Source organism: Pleurodeles waltl, chromosome 6, assembly GCF_031143425.1.
Source record: "Pleurodeles waltl isolate 20211129_DDA chromosome 6, aPleWal1.hap1.20221129, whole genome shotgun sequence".
In the NCBI taxonomy this organism is placed as follows: domain Eukaryota; kingdom Metazoa; phylum Chordata; class Amphibia; order Caudata; family Salamandridae; genus Pleurodeles; species Pleurodeles waltl.
This window is the reverse complement of record NC_090445.1, coordinates 1,095,702,702-1,095,721,159: the sequence shown is the minus strand read 5'-3', so window position 1 is coordinate 1,095,721,159 and position 18,458 is coordinate 1,095,702,702. Positions and strand designations below refer to the sequence as shown.

The following is an 18,458-nucleotide window of genomic DNA, read 5'->3' as shown; positions in this document are numbered from 1 at the left end:
CCCTAGATGTGATCACCTCAGGGGAGCATTACGCGCTGGGACTAGTAGCTTATTGTCTACCAGCACCCACACCTCTAAAGCCCCTAAATCTAGGTTTTAAGAGGCACACCTGGCACCAGAACTTCAGATATGATAAACCTTCTACAAAGGACGACAAGGAAACCTATGACTGTGTCGTCAGGACCTGCACAACGCATAGTCGCGATATTCTTTCCTGTGGCAACCATACTGCAACTGCACAACTACAACCCATCCTGGACCAGACACAGGCTCCAAGGAAAGAAGAGCCAAACTGCAAGCCAAAGGCAGCTCAGATCTGCCTTGGAGTAGACTTACTAGTCTGCAACCCTGCAAGTAAATCGCAGTCCCAAAAACAAAGGATCACCTGGCCTACTGAGGGATTGCCCAAAAGCAAATAGTCTAGAGGTAGTTCTGACCTCCAGAAAGTTTCAGGTGACCACATTTCCCCCCAGACTCCAGGATGTCGAAGCAACCAAAAGATGTGTTTACTACTACAAAGATGTGTTCGTGCCCAGTCGGGCTACCACTGTCTTTGTTCGATGCTGTGCCTCTAGGGAACCCCACAACATCTTAAAACCTCCACCTCAGGGGCCTTGTTGTAAAGATTTTGCATCCTCTTTATCACCAGCGCCATCCAAGCAGCAAAAGCAGCACTCACGGCTCCTGCGTTCAGCATCAGGGTCAGCCAGGACAGCTCTGCACCGGCGACCTATGAGCCTGGTAAGATTCAACTGATTGTCAGAGCCTAATCATGGGACTCGCATCACCTTTATCCTCAGTGGGTTTCCAGTAAACACGACCTGCAAGTGACCGACTGTCACTAGTGCATTTTCCCATTGACTGGAATGTTATTGCTTTGCAACTTTTAAATGCACTGGTTTATTTTTCCTTTACAAATCTATACCTCTGGTTATGCTCATCCAATTGTCTTCATTTTGGTGTCTAAAATTGTATAAAAATCTGATCCATTTTTATAAATTGGTGTCAGATTTCTTTTGAGTCATGTCAATTACTTATCACCCATGTTGGGACTCTGAAATACTTAACACATGTTTCTCCAGTAAAGCCCATTTACTCTGTGCCACACTACCAGGACTGAGCTAGGGAAACAAATACCCATGTCTAATGTAGCGGGGTCAATTGTCCCAGTGACGGCCTTGCATTACAGGAGCAGCGAGTCCCCAATCAGCAGCATGTGAAGACATTTTCAGCCAAGCGAATAGGGGTGGGAGAGGTATCATGTCCCTCAGTGGGTAGCTGGAGGTGGAGCCCCCTGCGAGTCCACCTGATCCATTGTAGGATCCAGTTGATGTTGATATTCCCTACCCTTGCTTGGGTGACAGTTCTTGCCGGCAGTATCTCTCCCTGTTATGCCTTCTCCAGCTTCTGACTCTCCTGGGGTGGTCCATCCGTCCCCCTTAGTCCTCCAGGTCATCATCAGCTCCACTGTTTGTCATGTCAGCTGGTTTCTCTCCGCCACCCAATCACAGGAATCTTCTGGGTTTCAAAAAACATAGTTTCCCTCAGATACAGTACTTTGAGTTTGGCTGGGTAGATCAGCGCATATTGAATGTTCATGGCTGAGTTTCTTTTTCCCCTACAAGAAGGATTTATACATAAGCTGCTGTTCACCTATATATTCTGTGAATAGCATATTATTGTACTACATTATGACATCTCTGTACACATACTTGAGCATACAGATGGGAGGTGGTCGTGGGGCTAGCCTCCAGTAGATCTTCTCTAGATTAATGCCTGGGGACAGCGCTCTGTCTAGAATTCATGATTTAAACCAGTCAGTTAGTAATCTCTCCAGTTATTGTCCTTCTGAACCCTCAGGCAGTCCCACCAATTGCAGGGTATTTGTGTATGTTTGGCCTTCTGCATTCCCAATATTGTGTTATAGAAATGTTGTCAGCTCCTGCAGTCTTTTAAACTCTTTGCTAGTGGTGCTTGCCACATCTTTCAGGAAGGAAATGCACCCGCCACCTCTTTAGTTTGCCTTGATAAGTTGTGCAAATCTTGGTGAAGGGGGGAGACCTTCCCTCCACTTTGCCAGTCTTGTCGGTCAAGTCTTTGTGAGTATCTTTGATTGCTTGGAGTATTGCAGCCGGGGAAACCATCTCTTCCTGTTGCTGATGGGGATGTCCTGTACCCTCCCTCCTACATGCGAGCATTTGTCACTGGTTTGATGTATTTGTCTATTCACCCCTGACCTCCCACAGCCTTGTCCTTCACTATGTCGGCAGTCCTACATTCGATATGATTATTCACTGCCTTGGGCACCCACACATCTTTCAATCCGTGCTCCAGGCTGATAAGTTACCATTGCTGTGGGGCAGGGCTGGGTCAATGCTCACTGTGTCTAGTGCCACATCACAACATGGGCTATCTCCCTAGGCCACTGCTCCTGATGTCACCTGCCTCCTGGAGCACGGTAGCAGCAATCTGCCATTTGTGAGCCTGAAGGGGAGTAGCAGGTGAAGGAAGCAGCTCTGCGCTGTGCTACTAGAGTCTGCTGCTTGCGCAGTTCTCCCCTCTGTGTGTCCCAGCAAAGAGTAGACTGTCATTATCTAGTGCCTGAAGGGTCCTCTCCCCTCCGAGGCTCCCTCAGCAGGACAGAATGGGTGTGAGTGGAAAAGCCACCCTGCATATTTCACAGTGTTGGCTACTGTTTCAGCAGCAGCAGATGTCTCTTTATGTGGACCGCACTCACGTGTGACCTGCCCAGGGATCAATTCCAGTGTAATCAGCACCTGGCAAAAGGGTAAAGGACCGCTTAACCACTTCTTGTTGACCTAGTTGCCTTGGCCTCAGCGGAAGTGTTGCAGGTCGACTGACACTTTTGCGGTCCATCCTGGCGGCTGTCTGGGTATTCTCAACCCCTGTCTCCCCTCTCGGGGGGCCAACAGCCCGGGTAGTAGAAGAGGAAATAGCCAAACTCAATTCTCGAGTCCCAAGCTGCTGCTGCTGCTGCTGCTGCTGCTTCGGGAGTCCCGGCAGGCCAATCGCTCCTCCTCTCGGTCTGCCCAAGGGGCTACTGACCGTGTTTTTGGCCCCGATCTTGACTCGTGAGAAGGACGGGAGGATATCACCCTCGTATGTTTTTGCTTTACGTACAGTAAGGATGTTTGAGACAGCTCTAACTGTTAGGGCATGGAATGTGTTTCATCTAATAGAGTCAGGTAAAGGAATGGATCGGAGCTTGTGGGGAATGCCAATCTTTCATCTGGTCTTTTTGGTGTTATCTATGCACATTGTGTTGATGACTAAAGATTCCTTTATAGAGTGAGCGGCAGAAGCCCGGAATAGTTTGATGTTCATTCTGATTGATAGGACTTGATCTTTGGTTTTTGGCCTTGTAAATGGTGTCAAGTATGGTGCTAACCTCAATGTTCAGCTGAGTTTGGTGATGAGGTCTTGTTGGAGTAGGACTACAGAAAGGGATTTGAAGGTCCTGGTTGGCATTTGGATTTTTTAGGTTTGTCTGTAATGGGTGATTTCTGATGAAAAATCTATAAAAAGGATGGGGGGGCTGGTCGATCTGGTTGTGGGTGTGAGCTGTATGCAGATGAAGGTAGAGAGCATTGCCCCTTGAATATGTGGTTTGTTGTAGAGCTTTTAATGAGATCAAGAATGGATTGCAGCAAAAAGACAGATGGAAAATAGTTCAATGAAAGACCCATAGAGGGAGAAGGTAGGAGTGGCCTCGGATTTTTTTTTATATTTGTCACTTTTATGCCAACAAAGGCAGGCTGTTTGTGTCTAATTGAGAGACAACACAATCTACTTGGTTTGGTCATAATCTTGTTGTGACCAAATTTACTCATATACCCTCTCATGGATGCATATGCAGGGACATTGTTGTGCAAGGGACAGTAGACAACCATTCTTTGCTTTTTCTTTCCCCAATAGGAAACATTTTTAAGATCACCCTGTGTTTTTTAGGGGACAAATGCTGCTTCTGAACAATACTATTTACCGGTTGGGAATGTGTCAGTGGGAGCAGTCAGTGGTAGTCACTGCCTACTCCCATCAAAGCTGTCTCATATGATTTCCTGCTACAAAGCAGTTGCCACTCCACTTGCAACACTAGTAACTTTTCAATATGGTCACCAACCATTAATGCATACCACATTAAATCACAGTTAGGAAAGGGAGCCATTTTAACTCCCCTCAAACTAATTATGATTCATAACAACTCACAATACCCTGCGTGCCTCTCAGTAGTGGATTAGTAGCACACCATATTGTAGTAACGAACCCTGTGATTTTGTGAATCGTTGGGTTTGCAACTGCAAAATGAATTAGTACATTTAGCCCATGGTTCCCAGGTGAAACATGGTGTAACATATATTTAACTCACCAGGGCATCACCAAATCTGCAATTGTCAGCCCTGGAAATAAAAAAAAGAAACATCATTGGGTTGTATGTATTTTGCAATTCTACAGAAAGGCCAAATATTATGTTAGGGGGAAAACAGGTGCATTCTGGCAACATAGGATCACATTACCTTACGTCTCAGAACTACTTACCATGTCAAACTCCATATCCAACCCCCTTATACTCACCTCACAATGAACATGGCATAACTTGAGCAGCCTATAGAGAAGACAGCCATTCATGCCATTCATGCCACTATCTTCAAACAGTCAAAGAATAAAAAAAACTCAATGTGCCCTTCCCACTGGTGGCTGCTCATCCTGTCTGACAAGTATAAGAAGCATTACGGACAATGGAATGTGCTATTTGGGGAAAATTCTTGTGTGAAAGCGGCTTAGTAATATCTCAAATTCTGCTTCTATGTAGCAGAATAATAGCATTCCTACTAAGCTATTGGGTAGAAGGATATATGGGAAATATATTTATTTCTGCACCCTCTTTCTAAAATAAGACTAAGCATAGTGTTGCGTGAGTTTATAAGGACAGATATGGTGGTTGAAGATTGGATTTCCAAACCTGAGAGCAAATATGCAGCATGTCTATGAAACCCTACCTCACCTGGCTTTCCTTCAGCAATCCCGTTGTGTCTGCTCACTTTCGACAAGCCCACCAAGCAATGCCTTTTGAGTAGGGTGTGCCCTTTTACCGTACCCTGGAACTATTCATGCTTGCCCAGAGCCTAACGGGCACAGCCCTCAGCCTTACCCCAAAGGATGTGGCTAACAGGTATGGCCTATGGCTACACCTTGCACCAAGCTCCCAAGGAACCCATAATTTTTTGAGTTTCTATCTTTTTCCCTAAAACAGCCATTATTTTTTTGGTAATATCATTTTTTAAAGATTTTACACATTAGTTGGTCAGGTAGAAATTTTAAAATGCGAACCTCAAATCCTAGTTATTACGCCAGAAATCGATAACAATGTAGTTATCAAACTGAAACATAAATGTGATTTTTTTTTCAAAGAAAAAACAATTTTACCCCATTAAAGAGTGTTCTGCTCTTCACCAAGGTTGCGAGCTGATCATCATTGTGACTGCACTGATTTGCTTTGTAGGGCGAGGTTCACATCTGGAAGATACATTTCTTTAATCTTTCTAGCTTCCTTGAAGATAAATTGATCAGCTCTTTTCTGGTGGCTATCAAACTGAGGGCCTGATTTAGAACTCGGAGGACGAGTTACTCTGTCACAACAAAGATGGATATCCCGTCCACCAAAGTCAAAATCCCTTAGAATATAATGGGATTTAGATTTTCGTGGACGGGATATCCATCACTACTGTGATGGAGTAACCTTACCGCCAAGTTCTAAATCATGCCCATAGTGTGCCTATTCATGAACTTTGTGCCGTTTGTCTGACTTTTCCTTTAGGAAAATGTGAATTCCCTACTCTACACTCTGGATTTTGCACTATCTCTCTAAAGTGTTAGGTTAAGATACTCCAGTTCTTCAGGGTGCCGGATTGTTTTAGGACATGTTACTTGAATTGTAACAATTAGTTCATAAATCTGGTAATGGCTGCTGGAGCCAAGTATTTTTTTATCATCATAAGTTAGAAAGGAAAAATAACATTCTACACTTTGGTTCATAAATAGGGCTATTCAGTTCACAAATTTTAAATGTTAACGTAGAATTTTGGGCAGAATTAAGGTGACAGGATGGCTTAGTGATTTCATAGCTTGATGCCTAGCAGCACTTCTTAAGTGAAAATCGCATCAAGCTAACTCAGTCTTCCATCAATCTCACATTTGTTAATTGAGTACTATTGACTGGATAATATTAGCCCCTAATATGTGCAGGGATTAGAAACTACAAAAGTGAAGTATGGAGTATTATAGAAAAATAAGTAATTAAAATAGATTTTATACTCCATTTGTGATTGTATCCATCCTGATGGGAAGGAGCATGTTTGCCTTTTCTTTTTTTAAATTATTTGGTTTGGAAAATATAACAACCTTTGGCAAAGCCAATGGGTATGACATCCGCCAGTCTTTTGGCAATTCTTTCTTTGTTTTTTTCATGGTTTCAGCACATTTTTTTACTCGGTTGTAGATTGGCATTTGTCACTCTGAAAAAGTGTTGGCTAAAGTAAAAAATGTTTTTTGGTATTAAAAAGCACACACTTCCGTAGTACTCCCTGACTTTGAAGGGAAATACCTGGTTTCTGGATGTGCTCCTGGTGAAAGGGCAGCACACCAACTTCATAGGAAAGTCAGCCAATAGCTGAAGTGGGTTGATGCATTGCCCCTTGATGCATGCTCGAGTGGGTTGGAGAAAAAGTGACTGAAGATGAAGTGTGACTAAAAACTCATATAAGTAACTATGTCATACACATAATTTTAATACAATGAAACGATCTTGGGTAACACAGACCGAAGAAAGTCATTTTCGTCAATAGCTGCCAGCCTCTTGCCTTTGAGAAAGAAAGAAAGAAAGAAAGAAAGAAAGAAAGAAAGAAAGAAAGAAAGAAAGAATGGTAAAAAGAACAAGAAAGAAAGAAGAAAATAATAGAAAGAAAGAAAAAAGCAAAGGGGGATGATGGAGGAAAGGAAAGGAAATCAAATCAAATCAATTCTGGGCAAAGGTCATTAAAGAACCATTGTTGAAACAGTTCAGAATAGTAAATTAGACACCGTATAAAGAGCAGTATCTAATGGACTCAATATGTTATGCTGTGGAATACCAGCATTGAGATAAACAAAGGACGCTTGAAAAAGATTTTACAACAGCATCGGCAGGAGACAGGAACTAATAACGCATGGAATGTGATCTGTTTTCACCTCAAGCTCTAAGCACAAAGGATACGCTAAAATAGTTGTGGAGCAAAACAAGAACACTAACACTGTAGGAACTGCCTTGTGAGTGGATGTTCACATTTTGAGAGAGCAAAATGTAGTCACTCAAAATGAGGCTAACCAGCAGCTGATGTAGGTTAACTCATTTCCCCATGCTCTATTCTGTACTGGCTGGAATCAAAATGTGAATAACACAAGAACAGACAAATGGAGGGAGGGAGGTGCCTGAAAGCCCCTTTAAGTTAGTTTGTATATATATATCATTTCAGTAAAATCAAAAGGTCCTGGCTAATGCTCGGCCTAAAAACAATAAGTTCTTGGCTAACACCAGACATAATAATGTCTGCTGTCATGTTATATTTCTGCTCCCTACAAGTGAGGAAATAACAACATGCAATTATTGGCAAAGCCAAAGGTCTGACTTTGGATAGCTTGTGCATTTTTTGCAAGCCAACAATAAAATCACAAAAGCATGATGCCACCTAAAATGGTCACCGTAAACTTGCAATAAAAATTTGAAATTTTAAAAACCTTCACGACTCGGTTTGTTTTACTAGTGATGTTTTTAAATAACAAGACTTTCAGTTTTGTTATTATTATGTAGGAAGGAGACAATGACTTAAATGGCATAAAACACTTAAAAAGTAAAGTGCTAATGCAACCTTAACTTTCCCTCGATTTCCAACGTGTAACTATTTTTTGGTGGGATTCACTGTATCCTATTAATGGCATTCAATACGAAGGACACTTATACACTCTGCTCATCAACACAGGAATAAAGGCAAGATTCTTAACCTTTTGGACGTGAAATTTGTCCAGATGGAGATCTCTGTTTTCACAAACATGGAGTATCTCAGAGCTCAGTTCGCTGCACTGTCTTCAGTATCTACATTAAACCACTGGAAAAACTCTTGATTGTTGTAGAAATCTCCCTTTACAAGGCCCGGGTAGAGAAGCTATCTCCTTTGAGTTGTAGCAGGATTAGCCTTGCTGGCATTGTGATCAGCTATATTCTTTGGTATATAACAGGTATATCCGGGCGAAATTTTAATGGCAATGCTAAATTTAACATTTCACAGAATTCACAAAATCACAAGTCATGAGATTTTGCCCAATATACAACATTTTTATGAACTGTCGCTATATTTTATGAGACTATATTCTATTAACACTAATCCTCAAGATACCACATAATTGACCTCCTAGGTGCTTTGGAACGTGAATACGATTCTATTTGAGGGGGAGGGCAGAGCCCAAGGAACCCTCCCTGGATCATGATATGCCAGGGGGATTCAACAAGGAGGGGGCGCCTGAGACAAAACCCTGCCTGCTCCTTGGGCAAGAGGCAAAAGAGGAACAAGTTAGGCATTAGAACCATTCCAAGCTCTTTTGCAAGGACAATTTTAAATCTCCCCCTCTGCCATTAGCCCTGACAAGGCATTTTTGGGTGCAGCAGCAGTTTCTTTGCCTTCTAGATCTGCCCCTTCCTCTAACAATGGACCTCTTTTGGTGCATGAGGTCGGCACATCTATTGATACTGCTCCTCAACAGCTGCACTTACATCTTACCCAAGAGTCTACCCATTTTGTCATCATCCTCGATCGGGTTCCTCTTTTAAATCCAGCAAAAATTGAATCATGGTTGGACCTGAAACATAAAGTTATGCATTGGTTTTGAGCAAACTCTGGTTGGGCACGTGTCCTTTCAAAAGAGATCCTGACAGTCTGGAGAGTGTCAGAGGTAGGTCCAGAACCAAAATTAATTACCAGGGGATTGTGGTGTTGTTAATTTTAGAAAACTTCAGGATGATGTGGAAGTTACTTGTAGCTTTGCGCCATCTGGCTGCTTCCCGTGTATCAATTAGAGCTCTCCCTCTGGGATTCCTTTATTAACTCCCACATCCGGGAGCTGAGTAGAAGAAGGCTTCCAGCATGGTGAGGCTAAATTTTCTGCTCCACCCCAGGCTCCAACGATTCCCTTGTGTAATTGTTTTTCTCCCCTTAGCAACTTGCAAGACATTGACTGACTTTTATTATTGCCTGCTCCCCGTATCCCAGAATTTGATTCTTCAATAAGCTTGGGGTTGAACCTAGTTTTTAAAGTTATTCTAAGGTCAAGATCAAGTCCGTTATTAAGCCTAAACCGTGTTGTTGAAACTTCTAATTATTATCATGGAACATTGCTGGTGTTTGCTCAAAGCTTTCTAACGAAGACTGGTTGGGTTTCATCTAGAGTTTGATGTAAGGTGTTTTCAAGAGACTTAGGTGCTGGACGAATTCCATATTGATGGCTTTTTTCTTACTGTAAACCTGTATTACCATCAGTTTATGGGTGGGCAAGGGGAGGCCTAGCCACTTTAATTTCTATTAAGATCCCGGTCCTCAATGTTAAGCCTGTTGGGTCATTTCACTGGTTTCAGTTGTTATGGCTGACGGGGCTGGGCACCACTGGTATACTAGTTGTAAATTTCACAATGTTTTTGCTAATCTGGGGTTGTGCCAAAACCTTACGCCTGTCCAGGGGAGGCACAATGAGAGGAATATCTTTATTTCTCCTCATGTTTTATCTCTTTCTGTGTGTGCTCCATTCTGCAGCACACACAGAAAACCAAAAAAGCCTCTCAGGAGTGTTGTTGTGCAAAAGGTGCCCCTGCCTGCACAAAAACAACCCTGCATACAACACAGGCAACCTTGCAACATGGTGCAAGGGTGTATGCATTGGCTCTAAGCTGCCAAAATGGCATCAGCGCTGGGGGGAAAGGACAGGAATGCACCGTATTGCTTAAATAAGGCATATTCCTGCCCTTTCCCTTTGATGCATGACAGCACAGCAAGCTGACTTGCTGTACTGCCCTGCGCCAAAATCTTGTAAATTTGGTACTTAGTGTTTGTGAGCAATTCTGCCCCGACTACCTTAAAGTCATACCCAGCTAATAAATCTAGCACTATTAATTTCATTTCATACAGATTTAATTCTTTAGTTCTTGATTTCAAAATCCTCCCAAATTGCTCAAGTGACCATAACCCTTTGGAAGTATTTTTGAAAGCAGTCATTGCAAAATTAGAGGCCAAGTTGGAAGTGGCCCCTCTTGCTTTAAGCTTTAAAAATGGCCTCAGAATTAAATGGAAGCATGTTAACCTGAAAAGGTTTTTGGAAAATATGGTTTCTGAAAATATTGTTGTATTACATAAGTGTCTGTCACCAGATATTGCCCCTTCCTCTACAATAGAGGGTTCCAGCATTGCTTGCCTAGCAGTAGTCCAAGAGCAAACCGAAAAACGTTCTCTATCTATTCCCCTTTCACATCAATGGTTTTATGTGGCCTGTTGAAATCACATAAACCCTGAAGGTGGCCCTAAATACTGCACTAAAAAACATCAAAAATATAATTGTTGCTCGTTACGCTTTTAAAGCTAACTTGAAGGCTAGATCTTAGAAGTGAGGCATGGTCATACCTGCTGACAACTGGGAATTCAAGAGATGCCAGGCTATTTTGGAAGATCTTGAACCGACATTTATTTAGAGAAGGACCTCCTTCCAATATAGAATGTCTAATCCCTGACGTGTCCTGCATTGCCCATTTCAATCAGGTATACACACGTCATGCTCTTGCTTGTATTCATCAGGACAACAGGATATCCTCTGTTGAAGATATTGATTTGGCTCTTCAGTTCAGTCATTCCATCACTCTTAAAGATGTTGCAGCAACCATCAAACATAGGCAGTGCAGGAAAGCAACGGGGCCTAATGGAGTTGTTTAGAGAAAATATCTACCTTTGAGTCCCTTTGCGCACACATACTTTTGGAGCAGCGATTACTGGCTCTCTACCCCCTACATGGAAAGAAGCCCTTATAGTGGCAATCTATAAAAAAGGGCGATGGGAATAATCCAGCCTGTTACCGTCCAATATTGCTACTGGATTCCACAATTAAGACTGTAGGAAGGGTCCTTCTACTGAGATTGAAGGGTTGCGCAAATTCCAATAACATCCTCTCTGAGGTGCAATATGGTTTCATACAAGGGTTTAGTCTGGGTGAACAGTGTCTGAATGTTTCCCTCATTATTGATAAGTACACCAAGGCCATGAAGGGTTCATTACTTGTGTGCTTTTGACACTGTTAACCATTCCAAACTTTGGGTTGTAGTGGGGAACCTTGAGGTAGAAGAATCCCTTATTACCCTTCTGCGTTACCTGTATTGGAACACCTCGGCTAAGATCAGCTTCAGCTCTAGAGGGGAACGTACACCGTCTCTTTGCTGTAATCATGAAGTCTGCCAGGGTTGCATTTTAGCCTTGTTCTTGTTTCGTATATACATAAATGGTCTGGAAGGCGACTTGTTACAGAAGAAGCTGGATTTTCCAAGGGCTGGCTCTCGATTTATTCCAACACTCCTTAATGTAGATGACGCCATCCTTATAGCTAAGGCTGCTTTTAGCCTACAGAGAGTGGCTTTATGTCAACTTTAGACCTGAAGAATAATCAGCAAAAGTCTCTCGTAAGGGCCTGTGTGCCAAAGAGAACTAAGTGCAATACTTTTTTTGCAGAAAGCTAAGTGCCACACAATTGCTACATACAGGACAGGAGTGTGGGGGTATTGTGACTGCTCCAGACTTCAGAAAGTAGAAAATGGCTTCCTGTGAAGAGTACTTATGGTGTCTCAGGGTGCGCCCACCTTTTTTTGATTCGTAAATTGGCTTAACTTATGTGGAGGATGGTTTGGAGCTTTCCCCATTGTCATTATGGTTGAAAATATAGCAAACCCCTGAGCTAGAGCTCTCTCAATGCATCCTTTCGGATTGACTAGCCTTGGAAAATTCTGATTCCATTCCTTGGCTAGGGTATCTTAAGAGTACTTTTAGTAGGCTGGGAATTTCTGAGTTTTTTTAACAACCATGACTGAATACCCCACTCTTTGCTACAGCAAGGATAAAGTCCACTTATTATGAGCAGGCGCAGCTTACCCGCAGGTGCAAGGCAGACCAACTCTCCTCTCTGGTTGGTTATCGTCTTTCCAATAGCAATGAGATGGAACTGTATCTCTCTTACATAGAAAACTTTAAAATGTTCAATTTAGGTTTTATTTGACTAGGCTATTGATAGGGTAATTAGATTTTCTTTTATCCTTCTCTAGGTTAGTGGCATGGTTTGAAAATGGACTGCCACATCCATGTGATAACTTATCAAGGAAAACCACAGTGTACTTTATGCTTTTTGTGTACTTTATAAATGTGTGAGAATCTGTTTCCTAGCTCCTCTTCTGCGCACATTATGTTTTAATACATATATACTGGGTTTTAAATTTCTCCAGCACCTTGATTTACCAGGGTGTTTCCAGACTGTGGTCAATTATTATGGAGGGTCTTTAATAATCAGGAAAAGATACTGATAATTGGGCATGACTTAACTTTTCTGATAATTGTATTCTGGTTTTTGAGATTTTTATTGTACTTTTAGTTTAAACCAAAGTTTTCGATTTTTTCATATTGCTATTGTATTAGCTATGCAACCATATATTTTATTAAATGGATTGTGTGTGTAAACTGTATTTATGCTGATGGTTTATGGCTTTACCGCTTAATGAAGTTTATGAATGACTTACTGGCATTTTGTGGTGAATGCTTTTTACTTTTCCGTTTCTTCTTTGTCCTTATGATTGGACAGGAAGAGCTCATGCATAAGCAGTTGTCCATTGGCTGCCCCATATGTATCGCATGTATGTATGAAGGTGTCATTTGCATAGCACTATCTAGCCAAAAGAAAACAGACCACTGTAGAGGGTCAAGGGCAGGCAAACAGTCTATGAGTGAACAGTAGCTGCACTCTGGGGGCAGAAGTGTACTTTTACTGCATTTTGATGTTCTTTACAGAAGCTCATCGCCAACTCTTTCATAAATTGGAACAGCGTTGGGGCGGTCCTTTTGAATAAAGGGGTGTTGTTCCAGATACAGGATGCTTCAAAAGGCCTGTTGCTTTCTTTTTTGCACTTTCTAGTCTCCAGTCTGATGATGGTCTGGCTGCGGGTGTGCTGAGAGCCACAAAAGATGTTGAGCTTGGCTGGAAAACAAGCAGGAGTACTGGACATGGTGGATTTGCAAATGTGACAGCTGATTTTGGGGCTGGTGCGGTCTGACAAGGGGATCCAATGCAGTTCCATCAGGACAGGCCTGCTGTGATCATATTTCATCAGTTATTGATGAGATGTGTTTGTTGTGTTGTCCATGTAGGATACCTATAAAGGGGGCCATGGCACACCACCATCCATATTCAAGAGTATGAGAGCTTGAACAGCTGTTCTGAATTTACTTTCTGCAATAAACGGTTCCGCTTTCTTTAGAAGTGGCAGGTACTGTCAGGCCATTTTTGTTTTTTCTTGTGTGCTCCTTGAACGTGTGGTTGATGTCCAGGGTGAATCCAAATAACTGGGAATTCATGGAAAGTTAGAGTTCGATGCCATCAGATTTCATGGTATTGAACCAGGGTTGTATTACTTCTTGAGTGTTTTTCTTCGCAAATAACAGGAATTCTATTTTAGTGGACTGAGCTTCAGACAGGCTCTGGACATTCAGGTGTTGGTGAGGTGCAGGCAGTGTATGAGGCATTGGCTATCTAGAGCGGAGAAATCTTTCAAGTACAGTTGTGCATTGTTGACATATTGGTGAATTCATGTGCAGTAATAGCTGAGTAGAGCTTGATGGGGATCCATGCAGAGGCTGAAGATGACAAGGGAAGAACACATTCCTTAGGGTACACTACCATTGATAGGGATCTTTTGGGAACTGGAGGTGTGGTATTCAGTCTTGGATCGTCTAAAGTAATTTTGTTTTATTTATTCCGTAGATTTTTTTGATGGACAATTTTGTTACTTACACAAATGACATAGTCCACTGAATGCATTATTTGACTAGTGTAACATGTTTTTGATATGTAAACCTATTTCTTTTGTCTCCCTCCTTTGGACTGTGATCATAAACACAATCAAATGCAAAGGAAACAGGCAGATTTCTCTCTGAAACCAGGTGGTTTCCAGCCAATCAGGTTCATTTCTGTTCAGACATTCTAGACAATTCAATAACTATAAGGGGTCATTTATATTTCCTAAGCATTCGCAAACAGAATGACAGATTTATCTATAACTACTTTTTTCCTCTACCAAACTCGAGTACTATTAAGTTGGGTGTCAGAGACGCATGATAGGAAATGACAGAACTGTGGTATGAAGCGTTTTAACAAAAAGGGTATTATTATGTATGCATACCCACAATGTATACATGTTACAAATACGGTTCAGCATTAAACCATAAGTTCAAACGTAACAACAGGTAGTAAGTAGCTAACGATCTATCAGAGAGGCAGGCGCACGTATGTAGCTCTAAAGACTGCCCTCTCGACATCTGTCAATTGATGTAAGTCCGGACTCTACAAGGCCACTTAGGAGACGCATTTTGAGAAGGTTGGAGTGTAGCCAGAACTGAGCCCAGATTTCGGTGCCGACAACCAGACATTAAAAGCTTTCATCCGCTCCTCAAAGTCAATAGCAGGACAGAAAGGAAAGGGTCAGCAAGACTGGACAGTACAAGACTCTCCTGGACATTAGCAATGACTCCCTCAGCCCCCACAATAAAGTCCAGAGTAAAACGCCAGCCTGAGAAAACAACCCTCCAATGGTTGACTCACAAAACACAATTAGTATTCACGTGCTTATTTCAAGATCAATATTTTTCTGCTGATCTGCCGAGGAGGCTTTTATGAAGTTTAATTTGGGTTCATTGTTAAATACTCCAGCCTGCAGAGGATATGGTGCTCCATATTAATTCCTTTTCTTTTGCAGATCAATAATTACATTCCTGATTTGCTTAAAAGGCTGCGACAGACATGGTACTCTACCATTCCATGGCGCATGCTCGAAGAACCAGTAGCCACCACCACCGTAGTTGACGAAGACCATGACTGTCAGGGCGAAACTAAAAGACAGAATAAGAAGAGGGCATGTGTGAGGTGAGCAGCAAGAAAAGGGTCATCAAGCACATGGTCAGGGCACAAGCCACAAAAAAAGAAGTGGAAGGACTAACACGTTAGGCAGTATGCAAGTGACATCATGGTGCGTGACATCACAGGGTATGACATCGCATGTGGCATCTCAGGAAATGGCATCACGACCGTGACCCCACAGGATGTGACCACAAAAAGTGATATCAAGTCTTAAGAACTCACACATATGTTTAGCAGGTCTAGCATTTGAGCACATTACAATATTTAACAAATTAGATTTTGTATCTGGGTTGTGCCAAAAAAGAGATGCAACCCTGATGCAAAATCTAGCCTCAACTCATACATTTATTTTGTAAAACCCTGCCACAAAAAATAGCAACAAGTAGAAATGTGGCAGTAAATATGTTATGCTTAGTTGGTTACAAAGTCTGCATTTTAAAATATCTTATGGGGTTAAGACACATGCTGCAGAGTTCTTTGTGTGCCAACTAAATCTCAGGCGATAATAATAATAATGGTAAGATAACTGTGGAGGTTAACGTATTTGCATGAGAGATCTGTGCTTTGCCCAGTCCCACTTTTGAATCAAAAAGCATAGAGGGTTAATATGTCTTCTTCAAAGCACATTATGTAGCATGCAAATGAATTTTTTTTTTCTTTGTGCAAATGGGTAAGTAGGTTACAGCTTTTAAAACAGAGATCCTTTTTGTTACTCGCAGTTCATAAATTGCAATCCTTATAATATAGCACAGTGAGCTTTAAAGGACAGGTGGCTCCTGCTCCTCGTAACCCACACTGTCTTATGTAACACACCCTACACTTTGTTTTACACACATATGATTTATTGTCAATGTATAATGTGTACATGTGATGTATAGCACTCTGACACCCTGCATTGTGATGAGTAGCGCTATAAAAGAAATGAAACTATATAGTGGTATTTGTGTAAATACAGTGACAGATCAACACATCTGACATTCTTATAGTACATGCATATCTCTTATATGGAGGGACGGAACAAAGCCAAAAGCATGCCTTTCTTCAACCTGTGAAGTGATAAACTGTGTGCCTTTGTCCCCCTCCATTACATTTAGGTGTGAAGGTCCCCAATAGCTCCCAGCCAGGATACTCCAAAAAAGGAGGCCTGATGGCCCTTTAACTTCAGTCTTTGTTATGGGCCCAGCTGGAATCTGATAAGCCTCCTTCCAGCCTGCATGGTGCTACTCAGGACAAAAGCAGACAACGTGCAGATGCTGCTGAATGTCTCCCAGTGTCTGAAAATCACACTGGGGCAAGTTTAGTATATTTTTGTGTGCTCAACCTTTTGACTGGTTAGACAGCATCCACCCTTTGAAAAGAGTGGGTAGACGCTGTCTACCCATGTGTACCCTTGACTTGTGCCCTCCACATCATGCTCTTTACCTTTTCAAGTAGGTAGTATGTATTTCAAATTGGGATGAATACCATCAGGCAGCACAACTTTGAGAAGGTAAATTAATAATTTAAGTGCATCAGGATCAACAACTTTGCATTCATTCATATACACTAGTTACAAAAAGTCTAAGCCATCAAAAAGCTGAAGCTGTTGTCGCTCTGTGGTCCAGATTTACAATGCTTTCACACATCGCAATGCAGCACTCAAAGTTTCTGTGTTGCATTGTATAAGAGGAAAAAGCAGGAAAGCCCCATATCCAGTGGCCGCCGGCACACATCTCAAAGTGGGGGATGGGGAACAATAAAAAAAAAGTACATAAAAAAGCCCTTACCTCTACACCGCCGGTCGCCTCGCTCCTCTCATGATCATGTTGGTGTCCCAACAGTCCCTGGGACACCAGCACAGGCTACCCATGCAATCCTGGCACTGCTCTCATGCTATATTTAGCCTGAGAGCAGCGTCAGGATTGGTCTGAGCAGCTTGGTCTGCCACTGGGACACTGCGTTGGAGTCTGTGCACTTTCTCCAACCCAGCTGGGAAACACAGCCCAGTTGGAGGAACCTAAGTCCGCATGTCAGTTTGGCCAGCTTAAGACAGTCGGCCAAACTGACATGCGCATTTAGGTGCACTCACTCCAACCCTCCTCCCCTCCCCCATGGCCAGCCCTTCCCCTCCCTGTACATGTTGGCTCAGAGCCAGCATCTGAAAAATCAAATGATAATCAAATATTGTTTTATTTGTCAGTTGCTGGCTCTGACCCAGTGGGGAGACAATATTACATCACTGCAAAGGCGCTGCCCCTTCACAAATCTACAAAGATATAGCATTCCCCTTTCCTCTCCTGCACGCCAGTGCACAGTCAAGCTGCTGGGCTCCTTGTACACACCTTTGCACCATAATGTAAAGGAATCTGTTTGAGTTTAGCATTGGTTTTATCTTGAAAGGATCGCCTTCCAGGGCAAAATACTATGCCTTGAGAATCTTTACAAATAGTCCCATTTTGGATGTATTGTACAGTGCAGCAAACATGCAAAATGGGAAACATTTGGGAAAATAAAGGTATTTCTCCTCAAGATACAGACTGAGAAGGGATGGGGCTAATAGGAAACCTGGGGCCCTTATTAGATAATGGGAATTTGTATTGTACTGTATGGTATTTATTTGTACTATGCACAGAAGCCGAAGCTTCATGGTATGGATAAAATAACAAAACAGATTAAAAGCAACTGCGTGGAAGGAAAGCAATAAGGAAGGTCATTAGGCTGAGAAGGGGAAAGATTGGGTGTGCATTTTAAAAACCCAGGTAGATAATTCCACAGTTTGGCGACTTAGGGGCATATTTAAGATCCCCTAGCGCAATCTACCGACACATTAGCGTAATTTTTTGGACACCATATTTACAAAGTGGTGCAATGCATCCATTGCGCCACTTTGTAACCCTTTGCGCTACATCATGCCTGCGCTAGACATAATGTATGCAAAGGGGGCGTACCACTGTTAGGGTGGCCAAAAAAATGGTGCAAGAAAATCTAACAAATTTCCTTGCTTCATTTTTTTTGGCACTTTTGATGTCTGCTCAGAGCAGGCATTAAAAGGGGGCACACCATCATTTACAATGGTCCCCTATGTACTCTGCAGGAGTAGTGCCACAATGTTGCAGAATACACCAATAGCATCATAAAAAATGACACTATTGCCCCCCTTCCCTGCGCCACAGTGCGCCGTATATTAAATATGGCACACACATGGTGGCGGTAGGGGGCGGTAATGG

General features: G+C 42.3%; 1 protein-coding gene across 2 annotated transcripts in view; it reads right to left on the bottom strand.

Moving 5' to 3' along the window:
* Nucleotides 1-18,458, bottom strand: part of LOC138300602 (heparan-alpha-glucosaminide N-acetyltransferase-like) — a 1,159,463-nt gene that overhangs the window by 467,358 nt on the left and 673,647 nt on the right. For both annotated transcript variants that reach the window (XM_069240195.1, XM_069240196.1), the window contains 2 exons: nt 15,148-15,224; nt 4,388-4,418 (listed from right to left, as the gene is read on the bottom strand). In XM_069240195.1, the coding sequence (XP_069096296.1) occupies nt 4,388-4,418; nt 15,148-15,224 (108 nt within the window). The remainder of the gene's footprint in view (nt 1-4,387; nt 4,419-15,147; nt 15,225-18,458) is intronic.